Genomic DNA, 22,227 nt, shown 5'->3' on the forward strand with positions numbered 1-22,227 from the left:
TTCGGTAGTAAAATCAATACTGTTTTAAGCTCCACAGTTTCAAACACTGGCTTTTCACTAAAAATCATGCATCTGTGAACCTAAATCCAGCTCTTCAGTTTTAAGGCTGCTAGAGAATTTAGAGGCATCTGAATTTATACATTTCCAGATCAACACAAAAACACAGGAGCCTTTTCTTGCAGTTTAACGGTGGCTTTTTTGAACTAGTTAGGAATCTCAGTAACAGTAGCAGCATTTTTCAGTTAGTGGATGCAAATGCAATTTAAAAAAATGACACAAAGATTTTACTGTAAATAAGCACAGTTTCTCAGCAAATGCACTGCATTTTCATGTACTCTGAAGCAACTCAAGATGAAGCATTTAAAGCTTTGTTATTAAAACACTGTACGATGAGTTTACTTGCTATCTTAAGTTTGTTCTCAGCACTCACACTCCTGCCAAATGAATCTCATACGCTATCACTGGAGTGTTGTAGAATCTACAAGGAGTGCTTTCAACAGCCAAGAAACATGCCTGCTTTAAAGATTATGATGCATGTTTGTCCTTCTCATATCAACTGGCCCCAAATTTACCCCGAACAGTCATTCTTAAGTGAGTGCCTCAAAACTGTTAAGCAGCCTCCTGGTTATCTTACTTAATGTTATCACATGCAACAGTGATAATTTAAACCTTACTTTCCCACTGAATTCTCTACTACCAGCTCCCCTCCTGGCTACTGCCAATTGCAGAATCCATACTGCGTGGCTGAGACAAGGGTTTCATCTCCAGGAACATAGCCCTAAACGTGACACTATCAGAAAGGTATACAATTTACCAATTCCTATGTGTCAGTACATTTGTTCAGGTAACACAAACATTGTAACTCCACTGTTGCCTACCCCACTTATTGCAATACATGTCCCTCTTGCCTTGATATCTGGAATATCAGTTTAACCATAACCATTCACTATCCTACAGCAAATGTCTTTTGCCCAACTCACTGCTCACCCCCCAATCTTCTCTGCTCTCCTCCACATGTTGTTCTTCAACCAAAAAAATAAATCATACCTGCTCTCATTCTGAAGGCCTTTCACAGTCTCTTTCCTCACCCCCTCATTCCTTGTTCTGCAGTTATTAATTCTTGCCTCCTGCCATCTCCCAACATACTTAGCAAACTTTCAGGCAAGTATCTTTCCTACTCCCATGATCTGGAACTTTCAATTTGAAAAAGCACCTCAAAAAATCAGCAATACAGATCACTTTTTGAAATTGACCCTTTACATCTTTTTCACTATCAAGTGCACAATGGAAGTTGACAGCTTTTATGCTGTTAATACTGCTCAAGCCACCACCTATCATGCTCCCTAATATAGTCCTCCCCCTCACCATACTTTGTCAGTTGACATCCAGAGTCTTACATTTCAGATATTTTATTCAATCCCATGAAGCATGAACCAAACCTTTAGCTCTGAGCAATTTAATCCCTGAATTAGGAGACAATTCAGATTCCTAAGCACTACAATACTACAAAAAGTCAGACAGTAGACAAACAAATTTCAGCATGACCTTGTATTAACCTATTTGCTTGTCCTTGTTTATTCCTTCCCTCTCCCACAGCTTGTAAACTTTCATGTACTGTTTCATGATACTCAACTGTTTCTTATGAATCTCATAGACATCTGAAAGAGTACATGCAAAGTATTTTGTCCATTTGACCACTTGTTCTGGCACCATATGAGCACTTACCTTAGTAAAATTGTTCAAGTGACCTAGTTTCCTCATATTTGAAACGCCTTGTAATTTGGCCACATTTTGGAGAATCTCTCTCATGTTATCACAGGGTTCTGGAAAAAAGACAGGTTATTAGTAGACAAATTAAAAAAAAATCAAACCTAAACATGCATCCAGCACGCAGTTTCCAAAGCATGGTGTTCTCCTGCTTCTAACCAAAGATGCAGATCATCTTCCTTCAAGCAGCATCAATTGGATTTATGTCTATGATCAAAGCCAGGCATACCCAAGTTCTTTAAAATAAATGATAAAGCCTAAAATAGGAGTCTCTCTCTTCCTCAAAGCAGATTTTTATCAATATCTTAGATTTACAAATATATTAATTTAGTGACTGAAACTCCAGCTCCAGCATCTCTTAACTAAACAGCCTTAAAGAAACCCTGTCTGTGTTTCAAAGACAATTAGTAAACTTAAAGACAGACATAAAAAGAAAGCATTTTATTACCTCACCATAAGACTTTATTTTCTCCCCCTCTCCAAATAGAGGCAATGAGATTTTTGGAAGACATCACTTTTCTGCTCTCCATATTAACAGGATTCGGAGACCAGATGTTGGCCCTATATTTAGCTGGGAAACAGAAAAGGACTACCAAATGGGAAGAAGATATGCTATTGTCCTGTCTCTGGGAATAAGGCTGAGGGTACACGCAGAGTTGGACAAAATGCACAGGACAGGGCTGGTCACAGAGATGCACACATATCTACTGTATCAAACTCAGTACGCACTATACTCAGCAGAATCGAGTTAGAGCAGTTTTCAACAGTTTTCTTGATTGCAAGACTGCTGTGGAGTCTTTGATTAGACACTGTATTCTGTGATAGCCATGCACTACAACACCGTCAACAGCACTGTAGTTTGAAATAAAATATCAAGGCTAAGCTGGAGATGTGAACTATTGTTACCAAAAAAGGAAAAAAGAAGTAAAAATTCTTAAGAAAAAGCTTTGAGTCCAAACCCTGAACATCTGGAAAGCTGCTAAAAGAAGAGTTGTTTGTTGCATCCAGTGCTAATTTCCAGTGAAAGAAACTTGCTTCCTACTGCAGCACAGGCAGCTACAACTGAAGTTGTGGTGTGTAAATACGACTCTTGTACTTTCCAATTCATTCTGCAAGGATATTTGTATATTTTTCAGAATCTAAAGGAAACCAAAAGCAGATAAGGAAGAAAGCAACTCCTCACTACCTGCCTATATAGCAAGCTGAATTTGTTACCAGCTTCTCTAGTTTAAGATCAACAAGTTTGAAGAAGCAGACATAACTAGCAATCTGAAGGATGTGTTTGGAACATAATAGAGAGCCAAGAGCTTTCAGAAATATCAGGCAGTATTTATTTAAAAGCCAAGTACAGGGCAGCTCCTTGATTCTGGCATGTAACCCTCTGCTAGATGTCTCAGCTCCCAGTGTAGTCTGCGGAGATCTTATCTATCAGCCAACGAATCCTAAAAATATTAACTTAACTTGCTGCAAGGTGTCCATTCTTGAGTAAGATTAATCAGTTGTTTCAACTACACTGATTACAATGACTTAAGCATATGTTCAGGCAGGCTACTATCACACCCCATAATTAGGATACATAATTCTTTTTTAGACAAAGGGTTAGCTTGATTTTTAGATGACAAGCTCCTTATACGGAGATCAACCTCAAGCATCACCAGCTATATACGAAATACCCTCTTCCACAAACCAGCAATATATAGCCAGCTGTCAGGAACAGCCACCCTCCATTTCCAAATATCATGCATAGTGAAATTAAACAAGAAGCCTTATATTTCAATTGGAACATTTTCGTATAACTGTTTGGACCCTCCCTTCCCTGTAACAGGGATAACAAAATCTTTAATACAATCATAGGAATTAGAGAATGGCAATTTTACTCTATCTGTCCCAAGTATAGGATTCTTCTGTATAGCTAATTTTTCCAATACTTAACTCAGTTTCAGTTGTTTGCAACAAAGCAAGTTTTAGCGAGAAACATCAAAGATAAGCAGGTTCTAACAGTTATGGCAGTGCAAATAGTTCATATCACAACCACTAATTTCAAGGGAACACAAAAAGAGGAAAACAACTTCCCCATAGTTTGATTTCTCTGAAAATAGTTTAGCTGATTCCTACTCCTTGGCCTGTCATGGCTTATGGGTTTGGACCTGTAACATATCCCCATTTATGCCACAGGAAAGATCAGAGCTGAGCCATCTCAGAGTTCTCCAGAACATCCTCTGAAGAGCAAGCAGAAACAATAGCTTTCCTAAATTAGTAGAAGCACGTCTGTAATTTTAAATTTTGAAAATGCAGATGGTTACAGATGGAAAGTAAACCTCTACAGAAACTAAGCTTACCATATGGTTAGAAAAGACACAAGATCACCTAGTAAATCTCTGGCATATCATTGGGAATAAACATTTCTATTTGGTTGCCTGATGTTGTGGGCATAACTTGGAATCAGGTAACACGTGCTCTGCAAAGAGGTAGCCAATGTGGATACGAAGAAGCTGGGACATGATTACATCATCATATCCAATTATAACACCTCTACCTCATACGTCTATAAAATAGTTGCCCAGTTTAAATGCGCAAAATCATTTTATTCTACACATGTATGAAAAAGTGCAGTTAGAGCAACTGTTCTAATATTGTTCTCTTTCTGAAAAGACCTAGACTCCTAGAGATAGGAAGGTTTGATGAAAACCATCTTTGCAGTGCTTAGCAGAGCAGCCAAGTGTTTCTCAGAAGCTCTACTAGCATAAAAATAATTTCAAGTAAGATAAGGACTCCAGCAACAGATCTGCAACACTGTGAGAATACAACAGGCGTTCTTACTATCAAGTTGATCGTACTAATACAGCAAGTTATCTTGCTCACAGTTTGACGATATCAACAGCCCAAGCACTGGAGGAAAAACAAAACAAAACAAGAAATACAACACAAAAACCAAGACAGCAAAGAAATAAACACTCTCCAATAACATACTCCATCAGAACAAATTAAATTTATAGAATTATTCTGGGCCAAACTTGTCCATTCAAGTCTTGCTTTAAACTTGGGAAGAGTTGTTTTTGTTTTGTTTTCTAAGAATCGTGATGTTTTAAATTCAATGAATGTTTATCCATTTTTTCCTCTTCTTTGAAATAGACGATGCATTTCCAGAAATAGGAAGTTTATTCACTTATCCTAACAACTTTTTAGGTTAAAAATAAAGCCAATATGAAGGTAGGTAGACCCACTGTTGACATAATTTAAACAAAATAATGTGATTTTATTGATGGAGATAGTCTCTTGCTGTTTTGTCCCTTATCTTAAAGGACTTGGAAATAGATTAAATATACATTGGATTCTCCCAGACAAGCAACACTACTTTCTATTTATCAAAGATCAGATCCAACAGTGCACATCTTATTACCATAAAGCATCACTCAACAACACTAAAGAACACAGTTTAGCCCAGACACACAAAAAACCCATGGCACACAATCTGAGAATGACCTCTCAGAGAATAAATATCCTGGTCTTTATACTTCATTATCAAGCTTAACAGTACATGTTGGGTAAACAAGGACAGGGTGGTTTGTTTTTTTTTTTTTTTTTTGAGTTTTAATACCTCACGGCAAATCACTGCTGCAGACATTTCTTTGCTCTGATTAACTAACCCTTTCTCCTTACTCCTTTCAGTGGTTCTTGCTTTTTTATCTGAAGAAGATAAAGAGAAGCTACTCAAACTTTTAAGACCCCCACAGCGGTCTTTTATTTCCTGACTTTACCTCATTTATCACTGAGGTGCTGACTCATTGTGAGTTGGCCCACAACAACAACAAAGTAACTTCACATTCTTTCCCATGGTGCTTCTGTGGGTGGAGTTGTGCAAAATGACTGCGCTGAGCAGAGGTCTCCTCAGCCGAAGAATGCACAACTCCTTCCCTTACCTTCTTTCCTTCTACCCTGTCCCACTATACGATACACCTTATCCTTTACACTATTTTGGCATCCTCTAGCTTCACATAAAAATGATTCTGCTTACTAATTCTGCAGACAACTTCTCATTCTTTTGGTTGCATTGGTTTTCTGCTGTGTTACTTGGTCAAATCCAGAAGTCATGAACAAGCTACACAAGTCTTAGCCACTGAGACAGTCGCAGGCAGTGGTGGAATGAAGACATACCCCTTTGAGCTGAAGTGACTCATTAGATAAAAGTCAGGCACTTTATTTTTACCTGCACTTCTACACTTGGCAAGTTGTCCTGATTAACACATGCAAAGCCACTGTCTCAAATCTCATCTAAAAACCTGTTGATGTATACAAAACTTTCAAGCTAGGACATCTGTGTTTTGCAACAGCTTAGTTTTTCTGATCATTACTGTCTCATTTTTCATGTATCTGTTTTTCCTTTATGTAAGTAGCTGTTCTGTGTATTCTTGTTACACCAAGCACACAGTTCCTAATTCATAGCTGTTTGCACTGAATAACAGCCAGTACATATAATCTTTAGCCCACAGTGATATTTAAGATTTTAAAAACCCTAGCCTCAACAACTCAGTCATTCTCTACACCTTAAAGTAACTGATAGAAGCATATACAACAGAAGTCTTCGAAGATGTTTTGTTATTGTTTATTTCCAAACTCTTATGGCCTTTTAGGACTTTGACTCATTTTTTCATCCCTTCAGGACTGTGACCATTTTTTCCTCAGTGAGAAATCATGATGCATTCTGACAGATCTCATTCTCTCAAGAATAAATAACATCACCACAGAGCTCCAGCTACACAAAACAATGCTCCATCTAAGGCAGGGATGAAACAGGACCAGCAACAGCCATGTTGGCATGAGCGACAACTCCCTTCCCCACCACCCCAGCAGACTTCATAGCATTGTTGACCACATGCACAAGCAGCATGTCAATTAACTATTCTGCTATGTATACATCAATAACAAGCAAACAAGAACGGTAGGCTTTAGCATACACATAGTTCACTAACTCTGAAGTTAGGCATAAGGAGTTAAACTGAAGAGCGTATGTTTACATACACATTATCTCTGATATGCTAGGTCAGTGGCTGAACACAGAAAACAACACACATAACACTAAGTAAACTCAAGTGAAAGACTGCACTATGGCTGCTATCACACATCCTAGGATCACAGCGCCAAGAAGTGAGATAAGAGACTAAATTTGGCTGAAGACTTTTCTAAGAGAAGGAAATTGTGCTTAACTGAAGTGAACCATTTAGTAATTGTATAAGAACAATATCACAGGAGATACCCTCCTCTTACTAAGGGAATGATCTTAGAGATCCTTTCCAACCTTAAATGATTCTATGACCTTGCTTAACTTGCACCTCTATGTTTAGTACAGTTTTTTTTTTTTAAAGTCTAACAGCTACATGGTCAAATACTGCAAGGTTGCTTTTAGTGGCTTGTTGAACAACATGCTGTCAAAATGAAGGAAATATCTATGAACATCAATGCACTGTTCTCTGTTTCAACTGATAACTCATGACTGCTTCAGGGATTAAAGCAATAAAATATTAGGAATCTGTTACTTAGAGGTACCATGCAAGTCTAGATGACAGGCAGTCTGCTAAAATACTTTCTGTCCATAAATGAAAGAACGGAATGAAACACCAAAGAGAATGTATACCCTTCCATTACTAACTTGTTGAAAAAGATGAGAGGTTGCATAATTGTTCATTATTCTTAATTTACATATACTCAATTTATATCTAATTGAAGATGTAGAAACTGTACAGAAGAAAAACCAAAAAGTTCTAAGAACAATGGAAGAAATGACAGCTACATAAGAAGAGAGATAACTCCCGAAATACTGATGTGGACACACCGAGGACCAAACTTTGCCAGAATTAAAAAAAACAAGCTAGTGTACAAACAATGCACTTTCAGCCTATGACTTCCAAAAAACAAAAAACAGTAATACTGAGATACATCTTCAATCTAAAGGAAAAAAAAAATTAGAGACTCATCTCAGCATCTTAACATTACACACATACTATTGCACTGAAAACATACTCAATACTAAGCAAGACAGACACACTCTTCGACCAAAGATAAAACTATTACTACACTTGAATCTGCAAGGTGCAATATGCTTTGCACTGGTATAAAGTGACATGCAAGTGTTGCTAAATTATTAACAAAAATTTTACGTAGAAAAAATACACAGTGTATTACAAACCTCAGGTTTAACAACTGAGAACATTCCCTTAAATGTAGAGCTGACTAAAAGCAGTGACTCCAGCAGAATGTAAGCACAAATTTGTTTAGGTTGCTTCCTATACTTTCCACAGGTGAACAATACATAAAGCACTGTAGTCTGAATACAACAGAAAATGTCCAGTTCATGAAAAAATTGAAGTACTAAGCTTATTTTCACTTGTGCTGCTTAAGAAGGCTAAGAATACATAAAAGCAGCTCAGCAATACAGAAAGCACATCTCTCTTTGATGTTAGTTACCTAAGAAAGCAAAAGAATTGCTCCTCTACCTACATCAGTCAGGTGGAAATTAAGCTTCATATTTATAAAAATAGAAAGCACATAAACAGACAACATATAAAAGGTAGAAGCCAGAAAAAGCTAGGATCTCAGAACAAAAAAGCCTTATATCAGGATTACATTTATGAATATAACCTCTCATATTTAACTCCGTAGATCTAGACTTGCACATACTTCCGCCTGTAAGTAAACGTGCAAAAAAGTTTAAGAGCCTATTGTGATTATCTAGACTTCCCCTTTGCAGATGTTTATAAAGTAATGCAAATTACATACTTTTTAAAAAAGATTACTGAGTATAAAGGCGACACTTAATAACATTCTCATGTTCCATTCAGCTTGAAGTGGGGAGAGCAGTTCAAGAAATGCACCATTTTCCAAGTTCTCTTCTTAGAATATTCTATATTGAACCAACACACTGAGATCATACTTGTAGAAAACTCAACCATACATTCTCACCCTTGAACTATGTTAATTACTCACAGTATGTGATCTTGTATGCTACATTTGTAGACAGCCTTGTTTTACTACTGAGACTCAAGAAAAACAGGATTTATAGTTAAAATGTTAACAACTTTCATAGCATCTAAAGATACAATATTACTACTCCAACAGAAGCACTGAACAAAGCTGCAGGCTTTGCATCACTTAAGTGATTTTGGATTGCTAGAGACAACTTAAAATACTGTTAGACTTTGAACACAACAAGATATAACCATAGAAAGACCATTCCAAAGGATAAAAGCATCCTTGACTTGAAAATGATTTACAAGTTGTTTTTAATGAACAAATGATTCTTTAAATGCTTTATGGTAATATACAAGCTATTAACCTTCCTAAGTTTCCTCAAATACCAACTTCGAAAATAATTTTCAAGTTACAACTACATAAGGTACCAAGATAGGTTTCAAAATTCGTTAAGTAATTTGTCTGTTCAGCGAATTAAGGATTGCTCTAGCCCTCAAACATCAGGAAGATGCGATGTTATTGCCAAGAGCCTTACCAATCATTGTTGGTGTATATACAATCTTCATATATGACATAGATTCTTCCTCCCTGTGAAAAACATATTTCCATCTTTCTACAATATCAGATGAGCACAGTAATGATTAAAATCAAGCTGAAATTAGTCTCCAAACAAAAATTATGTTATTAGCACTTCCTAGTAAAATATTGATATAAATCCTTCCAATACATACACTTAAACTCTAGAATAACTTGTTCCAACACACACAAAAGTTTGGATATTAAGTAAAAAGAAAGAAAAAAAATTCAGCCATGAACTGCTGGAGGTTGGGGAAAGCTCAGTGGCAGCGTGACTGTGCTCCTACTCTTCTGCTCTCTTTAACGCACCAATAAGCAGCTGCTGTCAAAGGCAGGCTGCAAGGCAGGAATGACCCAGTACCAGTGCTATCTCATTCAAAAGTAGGAGGACAAGCTCTTCCCAGATTTGTAACATAGGTTATGTTATACGGAAATCAAATTAGTATCACAGAATCATAGAATCCTTAGAGTTGGAAGGGACCTTTAAAGGTCATCTAGTCCAACTGTGTACTTGGTGTAATGAGAATACACAGAATAGCAATCATGTTAACTTATTCAAGAACCCAAAAATATAAATGCAATCCAGCTAAACAGCTCTTACTGATGAACTGCAAGGTGTCAGTAGTAAGCCACTGTCCCCAGAACATCCTGCTCCACAGGGTCTCATGCAACTAGCAATAACCTAGCTCCATTATTCTGAAGTGGGATCACCCACTCTGTTGATAAAGACATGAGGGGCAATTTGCCAAGACAGGGAAAGAGCGAAGTAACAACTTCAAATTCAAACATTAAAAAAGGTAAACACAACTACAAACTGCAGGTAATTCACAAACAGCACTAATAGCAGCAGGAAATCTCTACACTGAGCTGATTGTATGATGTGATAACTACCACCTCAGAGCGCTATAACCAGAAGTTTTCTAAATAGCACACAGGATGATGATCATCAGTAACTGCAGTCCTCCACGCTGCGGAGCAGACAGTCTCATTTACCCACAGTTCTCACTGGCTTTCATTGGCAGTTCAAGGCTTTCATTCTTTCTCTTAACAGTTACTTTCAGATGAAGGGCAGGAAAAGTCATAATCACATTACAGATTTCAAAGGAAAGTTTAAGTGCAACTTCTTAAGCACATAAGACGTCTAACTTACAGATTTTTCTGTGGTGAAATTTTAGCTATCTTGCTGAAGTAACATGCTAGCCTGAAAAACTGAGCTGAAAACACCACATTTATGGAAACAGGGAATAAACATTTTTGCATTTTTTTTAATTTCACAAAAGAAAATTCCAGTAAGTCTATCCATGAGAATCAGATATGGTTTGCAGAACAGGAGCTGAGAACATTTTAAATTCTTTAAGCTTAAGGTTGCTAAAGCTCACTTCTGATATCACTAATGTTCAGGAGGTAATAAAGGAAGAAGATGAATCACAGATTTATTCTGTTGTCTGGTGGTTTTTTTTTCTGCTTGTTTTTTTTTTTTTTCGCAGCAGTAGTTTTCAGGCAATAGCTGTTCCTGATAGTCTTCTTTTTGCATGAAGTAATTATCTATTTTTGAAAGCGATACATATTTTCTTTTATAATCTGTATAAACTTCAACAAGGAAGCCAAAGTTTAATGCAGCTAAAAAAAACACCAAATCTCTGTACCAGTCACCAGATATTTTTGTATGAAAGGATTAATAAAGCTATTCTTTGTTACTCTTCCAGAGTATTTACACATTTTTCCATTAATCAAGGTCATATTGGTTTGTTTTAAATAACTTATGTTTGTGTACAACCAATTTCTTACTAATGTTCTGTATTCTTACATGAACAGTTGCAGTTCATAACACAACCATTAAATTCCATACAAACTGGTTATTGAGATGTACCTCTTTCACTTTAGCCAAAAAATGCTAACCATCCATATCCATTTCAAATGCGATTAGATAAGCATCCCATCTCATCCTCATCATTTTGTCATCCTTTTGGTCTTAAGACTCACAAAGTTAATCAAATTATCATTAATAAGCAGCATAATTTTCTTACCTTCATATTTCTTAAACTGAAATGGAATTCAGAATCTTTATGGTTTTTAAATTACATCTCACACAATTAAATATCTTTAATTTCTACAATAAATAAAAAAGTAGCTTGCTGAACTGTCTGAAGAGCACCTACCAGACTAAAAGAGCACATGCAGCCAAAATGGGAATTAGCACAAAAGCTCACCTTTTAGGGAACTTTCATAAAGTCTCCATCATTCAGCCTAAGTTATTAATGAACTTGGATTCCAAGAGTATTGCTGTTCAGCCAGAATTTGGACTTCATCATAATACCTGTATGTATATACTCATACATACTCAAGCCACTATTAAGATGCACCTTAGTACACCACTGAAGAATACAAGAAAAATGAACATGAGTCCTACCGAAATAGAAAAATTCAGTCATACAACTACAAAAATATAACTGTAAGTAGGATTCTTCTTTATTTTAAGCCATTTTCTCACTTATTCATATTTACCAGCATTCCTCCTCTTCATTAGCTGCAATTAGTTAGTAAATACATTCTTCACTAATCATGTTCTGAAGTTTTGCTAACTCTTTCTTCTGATCCATTCTACGCAAGCTTTCCATCACCAAAGCAGATGGTTAACAAGTGAAACAACATTGCTTCTGCAGTATAAATGAAGACACTAATAGTAGAGATTTCTAAGCTACAATAAATCAAAACACATTTTACTGTGAAAGTTCCAAGTGTTCCAGTTGAAGCAGTTTATCATCTACTGGCCAGCACTTGTACAGCTGTGTTATGGCATCTTCCCTTCAGAAGAGAAAGGGATCACGCCGTTGCTGTTCAGTTTGCAATCACCTGTGTTATGGGATAAGCATCTGCCTACCTGCATGCAGTAAAAAAACACTTCCAATGAAATGCAAACTTCTTATATTATGTAATCTATTACGTAGTTTTCAAAGCCTTGTGTTGCATGTTTGTATCTTAGTTCTAAGAAAACTACCCTGTTTTTAAGGTAGGTAACATGTCATTAAAAAATATATATGTCACAGGCAAGAGTACAATTCAGTCTGAAAGACAAAATGCATATCCAGTTTTTCAGCAGATCCCCAAAACTAGTTAGCTATCATTTCATCATCAATTCTTTACCGCAGTGCTGGGATTTGTATGGGATCTGACCAGTTCATAAACAGCCATTTCTTAATGTAACTATAAATTACTTCTCACTTTTGATGTTGATGTTGAGCATCTCCTCTAAGCTGATAATGGAAAACTTTTGAGTTAGCTAGCTAACTGGTAAACTATGCTTCAAGATTAAGAGATTGGGCAGAAGTCTGATATATTTCTTCCTGGGAAGGCTATCGTTGACATAGCTTCCTTATTTACTGTAATTATGACAAAGGCTGTGCATTTCTTTACATAGTATCTACCCTGAGTAGGCTCTGACAAAAAAAAAAAAAAGATGCAGAAACTAAGCACTGCATTAGTCTACAAGAAGGAAGGAAGAGAAGTATAAAAAAGGCTCAAGAGCACCAACGACAAAGAATAAAACACTCCTATCAAGAAGGCAACAAACTAGAGATTTGGGTACTTCAGAAGTCTGTAAGATTCTAATGACCAGATAAAAAAAGCCATAAAAGAAGCAGATAACACTGCTGTGAAAACACAGCATTGCTTAAACATATAAGAACCTACTTATACAAATCTCAAAAAACCTCTTTTGTCAAATATAAAATGAAATCACAAGATACTAGAATAGTAATTATAATTTCTGCCCTTCAGAAAAAAAGCTCTGAGATTTGTTGACCAGTTTGAACCACCGTAGGAAAAACATAAAACCCACCCATAAAAAAAAAACAACAAATTTTAAAGATTTTAAAGAAACATGAGTACAGATGTTGAAAGACAGCGAAATGCCCAGCTCCTACAGATACCTTAATGCTAAGCAGGGAAGCAACAAGTTTTCAGAGTTTCATTTTCATGACTTTTTCCCCTCATTAAAGATGTAGTTCCTGTTTTCAAGAACTGAAAGTGAAAACACAGCGAAAATACTGCAAGCATACATCACTTTAGTAGTTCTGAAAAATCTTAGGATTGTAAAAGCAGTAATATTTTAGGAAGCACAGCCAAAAATATGCAAGTGTTATTAATCTAACCAGGCTACTATGCTATACAATTCCAAAACAATGGCAACTCAAAGGACATCTGCAGACAGTTAAGTGTATGTCCTAATTTTGGAGTGCATATGCTAAGCCCCCCTAACTCCCTTGCTTTTAAAACCTACTGAAAGGTTACATGTTGCCTAAAAAGCTATCAGGCTGCCATTAGCAATCAGTTCCCCTCCCGAAGTATAAACTACTTAAAAAAAACAAACTATGTTCAAGAATAATGAGGTTGAGAATTTCTCAGCCAGGCAGGTAAGATAGCCCTTCAGCTGCTTCCTAGATTGACTCTCTGTATCCTTGAGCTGCAAAAAAATGTTGCTAAATACCTTCTTGCTACTATTACAGCTTCTGTTACAGATACTCCAAGAAGGAAGCAAAAACCAGCTGGTTCTGGTATTAGCGATTTGCTAATACAAGCATCCTATTACAGTTACCTATCCTGTGAAGGTAGACTATGAAGCAACAGCAAAAGCTGCTCATACATTTTATTCAGGTATTCTTAAAACAACGTTTTTAACAGCAGAGAAGTTCCACCTCTCCATATCTTCAAGCCAGGTTATGTATCACAACAGTATGCAAAGAAGAACTTGAAGTTTCTCTGCAGCTGTCTTGCTATTAATGCAGAAGACTGCCTCTGAGCCACCAAGAAAGCATACACCAGCCAGCACCTCTGCATCTTCCTTACTGCCTTGCTGTAAGGTCTCCAAAAGCATTTCCCCTCCACACATACCTTCCACCAGCTACTTGAGCTCTCAATATTAGGCAGGTGGGCAGCATTCCTCCCTTCTTTACTGATGAAGGAAATTGGAAATGGAGGGGTCACCAAATCTCAAGCTGAATTTGCAAACAAAATTCATTCAGCCTTCTTTGACTACCCCTCAAATAACGCTTGAAAATGCTCAACATTTTTGTGGGCAGTAAATTGCAAATAGCCTCCTGAGACTTTTGCCCTGCATGCAATACATTACAATTTGCCATGTGGGCACATGGAATCACAAATAACACAATTTAAAGTGATGTAAGCATGGTGATAAAGGCAATGCATTTCAGATTTTGTGAAGTTAAACACAACTCCTATGTGTTAGATTGAAAGGATGGAAAAGTGGGAAAAAAGGAAAATGATTTTTTTTCAGATAACAACATGCCAATTTATGAAGCTAACTCAAGGAGAAAGAAGACAGCTCTCAGCTACTTTATTCATACTTGTCTTTTGCTGTAACTAAGACTCAGCAAAAAGAGAATTAGTACAAGAAAAACTGCTAAATCAAAGTAGCGTCTTGTAATGCATGTTTATCAATTATAAATTAGAGATAGCTACACTTCATTTAATTAAAAAGCACAATATCAAAAAGTGAAGACTGTTCCCCTCTAAAAGAAGGAAATTGAGATACAGTCATGAACTTGGCCTCATCTATCCTCAGCAGGTCCGCATCCTTGTATCTCGCTAACACATCAGGGGATAAATGACCTCTGGAAAGCTCCTGATAGACACTGCAGGCTCAGAACTACAGAAACACACAAATAAGGAGCTCTCTTGAATAAAGCACATTAAAGGGACTCTGCCTACAGATAACGCACAATAAGGAACAGTTCTCATCCAGACTACTAGAGTTCATACAGCAGCTGATAGGCCCCAAAGCAAGGGCGCGGGTCCCAGCAGGGTAAGGCAATACTGAAACAGTAACCAATTTTCAAAATCAGTTTAAGTAGATTCTGTTACAGACAGGAGCAGAGCAAGAGATACTACACAAGTCTTGCAGAGTGGCTACGGCCTTGGGAGGTACAGGAGCTCTGCAGTTCAGCTATGAACTCCTGCAAAATAGTCAAGAGCTAAGATGAATTACGCTAACAGTATGTAATGCTTGCAGCACAGTTATAGACACGGCCACAACCAGACTCAAAGCAAGAATTCCTACTGAATGTGATAACCTGGTCAATAATTCCAATTGTCCTCTCTGGCCTCAAGGAGTTAGGAGTTTGATTTCAGGAGTCTAATTAAGCCAGTCTGCCTCATCCCATTGCTAATTCCTTCCAGATGACTGCAATGGGAGTTGCACTGGTGGTGAATCTGTCCTCCTTTTCCTCTTCTGTTCTATTCTGAGAAGGTAATATAACACAAGGCCAAAAGTTGAGTACGATGAATCCCAATTAATAATTTAATTTTGTAATCAAAAGAAGAGTCAATATATAGCCTTAAATAGTCTAACACAACCAGTTTAACTTATATCTTCACATTTTTATCCTTACTGTATCAGCACTATGCCCAACCTTATTTGTGCTGGGGATGATTTTTCCAGACCTGACCATGTTTTCAGAAAATTGAATTTATAGGGCAAAAAAAAAGGGGGGGGGGGGAAAGAAAACCACTGCTACCAGATAAGATTTACCAGAATTGTCTTAAAAGACAGGGTATAGCCTGACCAGAGTGGCTGAAAACTTTCAAAAACCATGAAGTAACAGCAAGCCTCAAACTCTATACTAATATCTTAAAGCAGATCAAACACACAATGCACCACAATACAAAATACCCTTCATAAACATTACAGTATCATTTTTGAAAATGCAGAATGCTAAAAAGCTCCAAGGAATGAAATCCACTACACTAGACAAGATAAAAATAGCATAATAAGCAAACTACATGGTACATTCTGGGAAACACCAGTAACCCAGAAACTACAGTAGCAGAGAAGAGCAGACAGAGCAGAGAAAGGCAGACCAGCTCTGCATGCAGCAAGGTACTCCTGGAGTATTACTGCAGAAACAGCCAAAAAGAAGCAGGACCCAAAGCAGCGAAAGCAAGGCTAGCACCCTCCCTTCACCTATTCACAGTTCTAAAATAGGTAATAACAGCACTGGCCCCTTGCACAGTCCACTGCTATGGACTACTAGAGGTCTGATTTGTGTGTCAAGTCCTTTTTGTCAAACCATTACTACACGAGAACCTGCTTAACAAAAGGCAATACCAATTTGATTTCACATATTCATAATAAGGAGATCACTGTAGCTAAAGTATATGGTTGAGGCATTGTTGACAACAATTTTCTGCTTCACCCAACTCAGATATTTCAGGTTAATCAACACAAAGTTAGTTGCCTGGGGAAACAAAAAAACAAATTATTTTAAGTTACTGAAAACATGAGCCTTTGGGGAAAACTATGCCATCAGCTCAACAGAGTCAACCTAACAGGGTAACTATACAGAAGGAGTATGAGAATTTAAAATATTTAAACTAATTGCTTATGTAACTATTGTAACAATAGGAAAAAGAAGATTCATAGTGTGTTCAGCGAGGGAATCAGGTTATCATCCAGCTTGGTTAACATCTTGCTGACATTTTCATTTGTATTTTAGCTTTATATTCAAAATTCTCTACATGATTACTGGACGGTTTTTTTCTCCAAACCAACCAAATCTCTCACTCTTGATAAGAGTTAACAGTTACTAGTAACAGTCTCATTGGATCTACAGGTGGCTTAAAACACCTCATGGAAGAAAAAAAACCCTTATTACAGTTGCCTTTTGAATTCTGAGTAAAAGATGTCCAACAGATCACATCTAAAAGTCTCTCACTCCAGCATTTAAATTTTGTGTAAGAACAATACATATCAGAACAATTCAGTGTTACACAATGTAAAAAGGTTACTAAACACATTCACTAAAATCCTGATTCTGTGAATTTCATAAACAGATAACACTACTTACAGTAATAGCTGTGTCATGTGTTTAGGCCTTCGTCCCACGTTTTGTTGATGAAGCTACGCTGGATTTTATTTTAAAGATGCTAAAGCAATTGTGTCCGTTCCATAATGAAGAGGGAGGATACAAGACCCTGCTCCTTTAAACTGAAAAGAACTCAGAGCTTTTCCCAAGAACTAAATGCATTTCTAAATAAGATACGTACAGGCACAGACAGCTTTCAGTCCAAGGTAAAACGTAAAGCTGCTTAAGAATGAAATTCTAAAAATAAACAGTAGCAAGAAAAAAAACAGAATTAGAGTTGAAACTGTTGATATGGCCTAACTCCAAGCTGAAACCACTATTGATACTGCCAGCGTTCATACTTCCTTCACACAGAATCACACACTGAATCATTAAGGTTGGAAAAGACCTCCACGATCATCCAGTAAAACTGTCCACCTACAACCAATACTGCCACTAAACCATGTCCCTCAGTACCACATCTAAATGTTTCTTGAATGCCTCCAAGGATGGTGACTCAACCACCTTCTTGGACTATCCCAGCCTATCCCAGGTCCTAACCACTCTTTAAGAGAAGTTTTTCCTAATATTGAATCTGAATCTCCCCTGGAGCAAGCTGAGGCCATTTCCCTCTACTCCTATCACTGTTACCTAGGAGAAGAGGCCAATGCCCACCTTGCCACAACATCCTTTCAGGTAGTTGAAGAGAACTGTAAGGTCTCCCCTGAGCCTCCTCTTCTCCAGACTAAACAATCCCAGTTCCCTCAGCTGCTCCTCATAATACTCATGCTCCAGACCCCTCACCAGCTTCATTGCCCTTCTCTGGACATGATCCAGGGCCTCAGTGTCTTTCTTGTACTGAGGGGTCCGAAACTGAACACAGTACTCAAGATAGGGACTCAGCAAAGCTGAGTAAGGGCGACGATCACTTCCCTGCTCCTGCTGGCAACCCTATTTCTGATACAAGTCAGGATGTTGCTGGCATTCTTGGCCACCTGGGCACAATACTGGCTCATGTTCAGCTGAGCATTGACCAACACCCCCAGGTCCTTCTTCTCCGCACAGTGTTTCTTTCTGCCACTCTGCTCCAAGCCTGTAGCATTGTCTGGGGTTACTGTGACTAAACTGCAGGACCCAGCACTTGGTCTTGTTGAACTTCATCCCATTGGCCTCAGCCCAGCACTCCAGCCTGGCCAGATCTCTCTGTAGGGCCTTGCTACCCCCAGGCAGATCAACACTTCCTGCCAGCTTGGTGTCATCTGCAAACTTACTGAGGGTGCACTCAACGCCCTCATCCAGGTCATCAATAAAGATACTGAAGAGGACAGGCCCCAGACAGACCCCTGGGGAACACCACTTATTCATCCAGCTGGGTCACCAGCTGGAGCTGGATTTAACTCCATTCACCATCATGCCGTGGGCCCAGCCAAGCAGCCAGTTCTTTGCCCAGCAAAGAGTGTACCTGTCCAGGCCACAGACTGCCAGCTTCTTCAGGAGAATACTGGGGGAGGCAGTGTCAAAGGCTTTGCTGAAGTCTGGGTAGACTATATCAACATTTCACAGCCTGCTTTCAACTCACTGATTATGTTACTTCCCTGTCTAGCTCCTTGCAAAATGGACCTATTCATCAGAGCAGCTGTCCCAGTGCAGAGCAATAAAGCTGCAAGCTCCAACTTTATCCCCTGCCTCAGATGCAGATCTTCTGCCCACAGGAGGTTTGCTGCCATGGAAGGCAGTTTGTTTCCTGTATTTATCCTGCTTCTTGGGAGAGCCCAGCCCTCCTGCCAGCACTCAGCAAGACAATGCATTCAGGTAGAGAACAAGCTGTTATTTGTCTAAGCGGGAACTAGTTAATGTGTAGCACGTTATTGTTGTTTCCTTCCTCTCATCCCCCGCGTACTTCCGAGAGCAGCGGGTAGCAGGGCAGCTCGACACACAAGTGGCAGATGAATGCCCCGAACACAGCACTGAGGAACTCAGGGCGGCCAAGTCAACCGCAAGCAAGCCCACACGCACGGCTGCGGGAGCAGCCACAAGGCTGCTCCAGGGCGTCAGCCCGGCCCCGGGCCGCGCCGTGTCCCCATCCGCGGCCGCGGAGACGCCCCCGGGGCAGCTCCGCCGCCCCTTCAGGGTGCGGGTCCGCGCACAGGCTTCCGCCTACGGCCAACCCCGCTCCCTCCAGCCCCACAGCAGCCCCCACCGCCGCGCCCCACTCTCCCCGCCCCGCTCCCCGAGCCCCTCGGTGCAGCGGCCAGGCCCCGCGGCCAACCCCGAGCAGCAGGCCGCCTCCCCTCGGCGGGACGCGACGACGGAACACGCGGCGACCCGCACCCCACCGCCCCCGGGCCGTACCTCGGCTGAGATCGAGAGGGACGTTCTCCTCGCCGCTGTCGTTGCGACCTGCGAGGACGGGGAGAGAAGCGGAGAGCGCGTTAGATGGGCGGAGAGAATAAAGCCAGGGGAAGAGAGAAGAAGGCGACGGGGGATAGAAAGACGGGTAAGAAGGGCAGCGGGGCTCCGGGAGTCGGGCGGCGCGGCCCGGCTGGGCGCCTTACCTCGGATGCGGAGGTGCCTCAGCGAGCGGGCGCGGAGGCTCACCGCCATGTTTACGGCCCCGCAGTCACAACACCGGAAACCTCGCCCGCTCTCGCGAGAAAAGCCCCGCGGAGCCTCCACGGCCGCGTACGGCTCCTCCGCACCGCCCCGCCCCGCCCCGTCTCGCCCCGCCCCGCCCCGCCCCGCCCCGCTCCCCGTCGCGCCGCCGGCGGGAGGAGTGCGGGGGCGGCTGAAGGGAGGGGAGTGGCCCAGGCCGCGCGCTGTCAGCGCCCGCCGCAGGCTGAGCCGCGCGGCGGGTAAAGGCGTCAGAAAATGGGTTTTCTGGGTTTTGTTTCTGTGAGATTTTGCTGCTCGCCTTTCCTTTTTCCAGAGCTGCACTTGCCCCGTGACGCGGTGGTGGCTCGGGGGATGACGTAGCGGTGCTCTTGTATGCGGAGCAATTAAGAACAAAAACGAAAATAATATCCCTTCATTTCTTTGTTTTAGTTGACATGGGTCCCTGCGGTCTCACGCGTGGATCTGATTATTTCCTTGAGATCTGTTAATAAAATCAGTGTGTCTGTGCAATGCTTTCAATAAGGGAAGGCCCTGTGCAGAACCAACAGATTTGCCTATACCAGCGTGTCCTTTTTAGGCAAAAAAACACCTAGCACACACACCTCGCACCCTGCCTTGGCGCTGGGCAGCCGCAGCCCACACACGGCCCACACCAGGATCCACCAAACACGAAAATAACGACCACCCTGAAGTGCAGGATTGGCCCTATAGGTATAGATCCACCAACTCCGGTCACTGCTTCAACCCCTCGGCTTTCCCTCGTTGTCATGGCTTGTCTTGCCTAAAAACTGGTGTTCTAAACATTAATACTGATTTAGGTGGTTAAAAATAGCCATTTGTAAAGCCAGAACAGTGAGGGGTTGTGGGATTCCTTTCAACTTTTTGGCATTGCAGCTCATGATATACATATGAGAATCTTGTTTTAAGAGGATTATGTCAGCTTCATTTAGTCTAAAAAGCCATTTTCAACAATTTCCTATTTCAATTTTTGCTTATTAAACAAGAGGCTAATGTCCTTGATGAATTCCAGGTTCTCAAAATTAAAAGCTAGAAATAAAATCTCATTCATGCTTAACACAAGACCAAAGTGTAGCAGACTTGCTTTAATAGTTTCGTCAATGTGCCTCGGGGGTTCCCTTTGAAATTTCATGTCCAGGGAACCCTTGACTTCCTGAAAATGCCAAATTAACCACCGTTTCTGGTAGTAATACTGCATACTATTTACTAGAGATGCTGCTGGGACTCATTAATTTCACATCAGCTTTGAAGGACTGTGTAGTGTTGGCCTGGTCTTAAGCTTCTGAGTTGGGCTTGAACCTGTAATCTGCGTATGAAGTGCTGCTGCCATGAAATGCTTAATTCTTCCCTAATAGGTACAAACACATTACATTGTGAAAGAACAGTTTCCAGCACAGACAGCAAGACCTGTTGGAGTGATATTTAAACTCCAGCTGACTCTTCTAGCATTTTGTTCCTGCAGAATGGAGACACTGTTTAATAATCAAAATATTTCACTGAACTCTTTGCCTATTTTTTTTTCCTTTTTTCCCCTCAATTAAATAGAGTTATGCTGATAAAATTCAGGTTGTCTCTGATTCTGATAGGCAAAATAATGTCATAATGTCACTTATGAGTGGGAACACACAAGGCTACATGCAAGATAGTTTGGAGTGTAATTAATATTTTACACAATTGAAAAAATATATATTTTTTAAGATTTTTATTGGAAAATGCAAAATAGCAAGAATGCGCTAGCCTTGATTGCCGCTTAAGGAGTTCTATGCAAGAAATAAATAAAAGATCATGCTGCAGAGGGAGTCTGGCCCTTAAAATATCATGTCTACAGCTGTGTGAGGAGTCCTCACTCTGCTGGAGGCCATATTGAGATCTTGTTTTGGAGATTTTATTTCTGTTCTTTCTTTCATTAAATGTGAGGAAAGGATCACAAAAAAAAAAAAAAAAAAAAAAAAGCCCGCATAAGATTGTCTATACATTCTCACAAACTATTCAGTAGGAGGTGAACTGAGGCAAACAGAACAAAGCAACACAGAACATCTATTTTGTGTATTTGGTGGGATGGGGGTGGAATTAATACCAAGATGGCGAACGTCTTCACCAGTCCAGTAACTTCTCTCTGTCACAGATTTATCCACATAAGGCAATCTATTTAATTTATTAATTTTGTCTTTTATTGTCTATAATTAAAGAAAAAGATGTTTTAATGGCCACAAGGGTAATGAAGCTCCTTTGATTTTACTTTGATTTCTACCTCTGCATGTCAGAGACTCATGAAGAAACACCTTTGTTCCAGCATTTTCTAATGAGAAGATTGTGCTTTCTGACTTCTCACATGTGAGATTGTGCTAGTGAGAGAATTTGTACACCTGCTGGGGTTCTGCAGTATGCTGTAGAGAATGTTGCTTCCTGAACTATAAATCTTCAGGAT

The 22,227-nt window shown here is 39.7% G+C and overlaps 1 protein-coding gene across 1 annotated transcript in view; it reads right to left on the bottom strand.

Moving 5' to 3' along the window:
- RICTOR (RPTOR independent companion of MTOR complex 2) overlaps positions 1-19,866 on the bottom strand; it is a 77,900-nt gene extending 58,034 nt beyond the window's left edge. Inside the window, exons 1-3 of the mRNA XM_021380965.1 lie at positions 19,724-19,866; positions 19,521-19,568; positions 1,726-1,823 (exon numbers count right to left, since the gene is read on the bottom strand). Of these exons, the coding sequence (XP_021236640.1) occupies positions 1,726-1,823; positions 19,521-19,568; positions 19,724-19,772 (195 nt within the window). The 5' untranslated portion in view covers positions 19,773-19,866. The remainder of the gene's footprint in view (positions 1-1,725; positions 1,824-19,520; positions 19,569-19,723) is intronic.

This window comes from Numida meleagris, chromosome Z (genome assembly GCF_002078875.1).
Source record: "Numida meleagris isolate 19003 breed g44 Domestic line chromosome Z, NumMel1.0, whole genome shotgun sequence".
In the NCBI taxonomy this organism is placed as follows: domain Eukaryota; kingdom Metazoa; phylum Chordata; class Aves; order Galliformes; family Numididae; genus Numida; species Numida meleagris.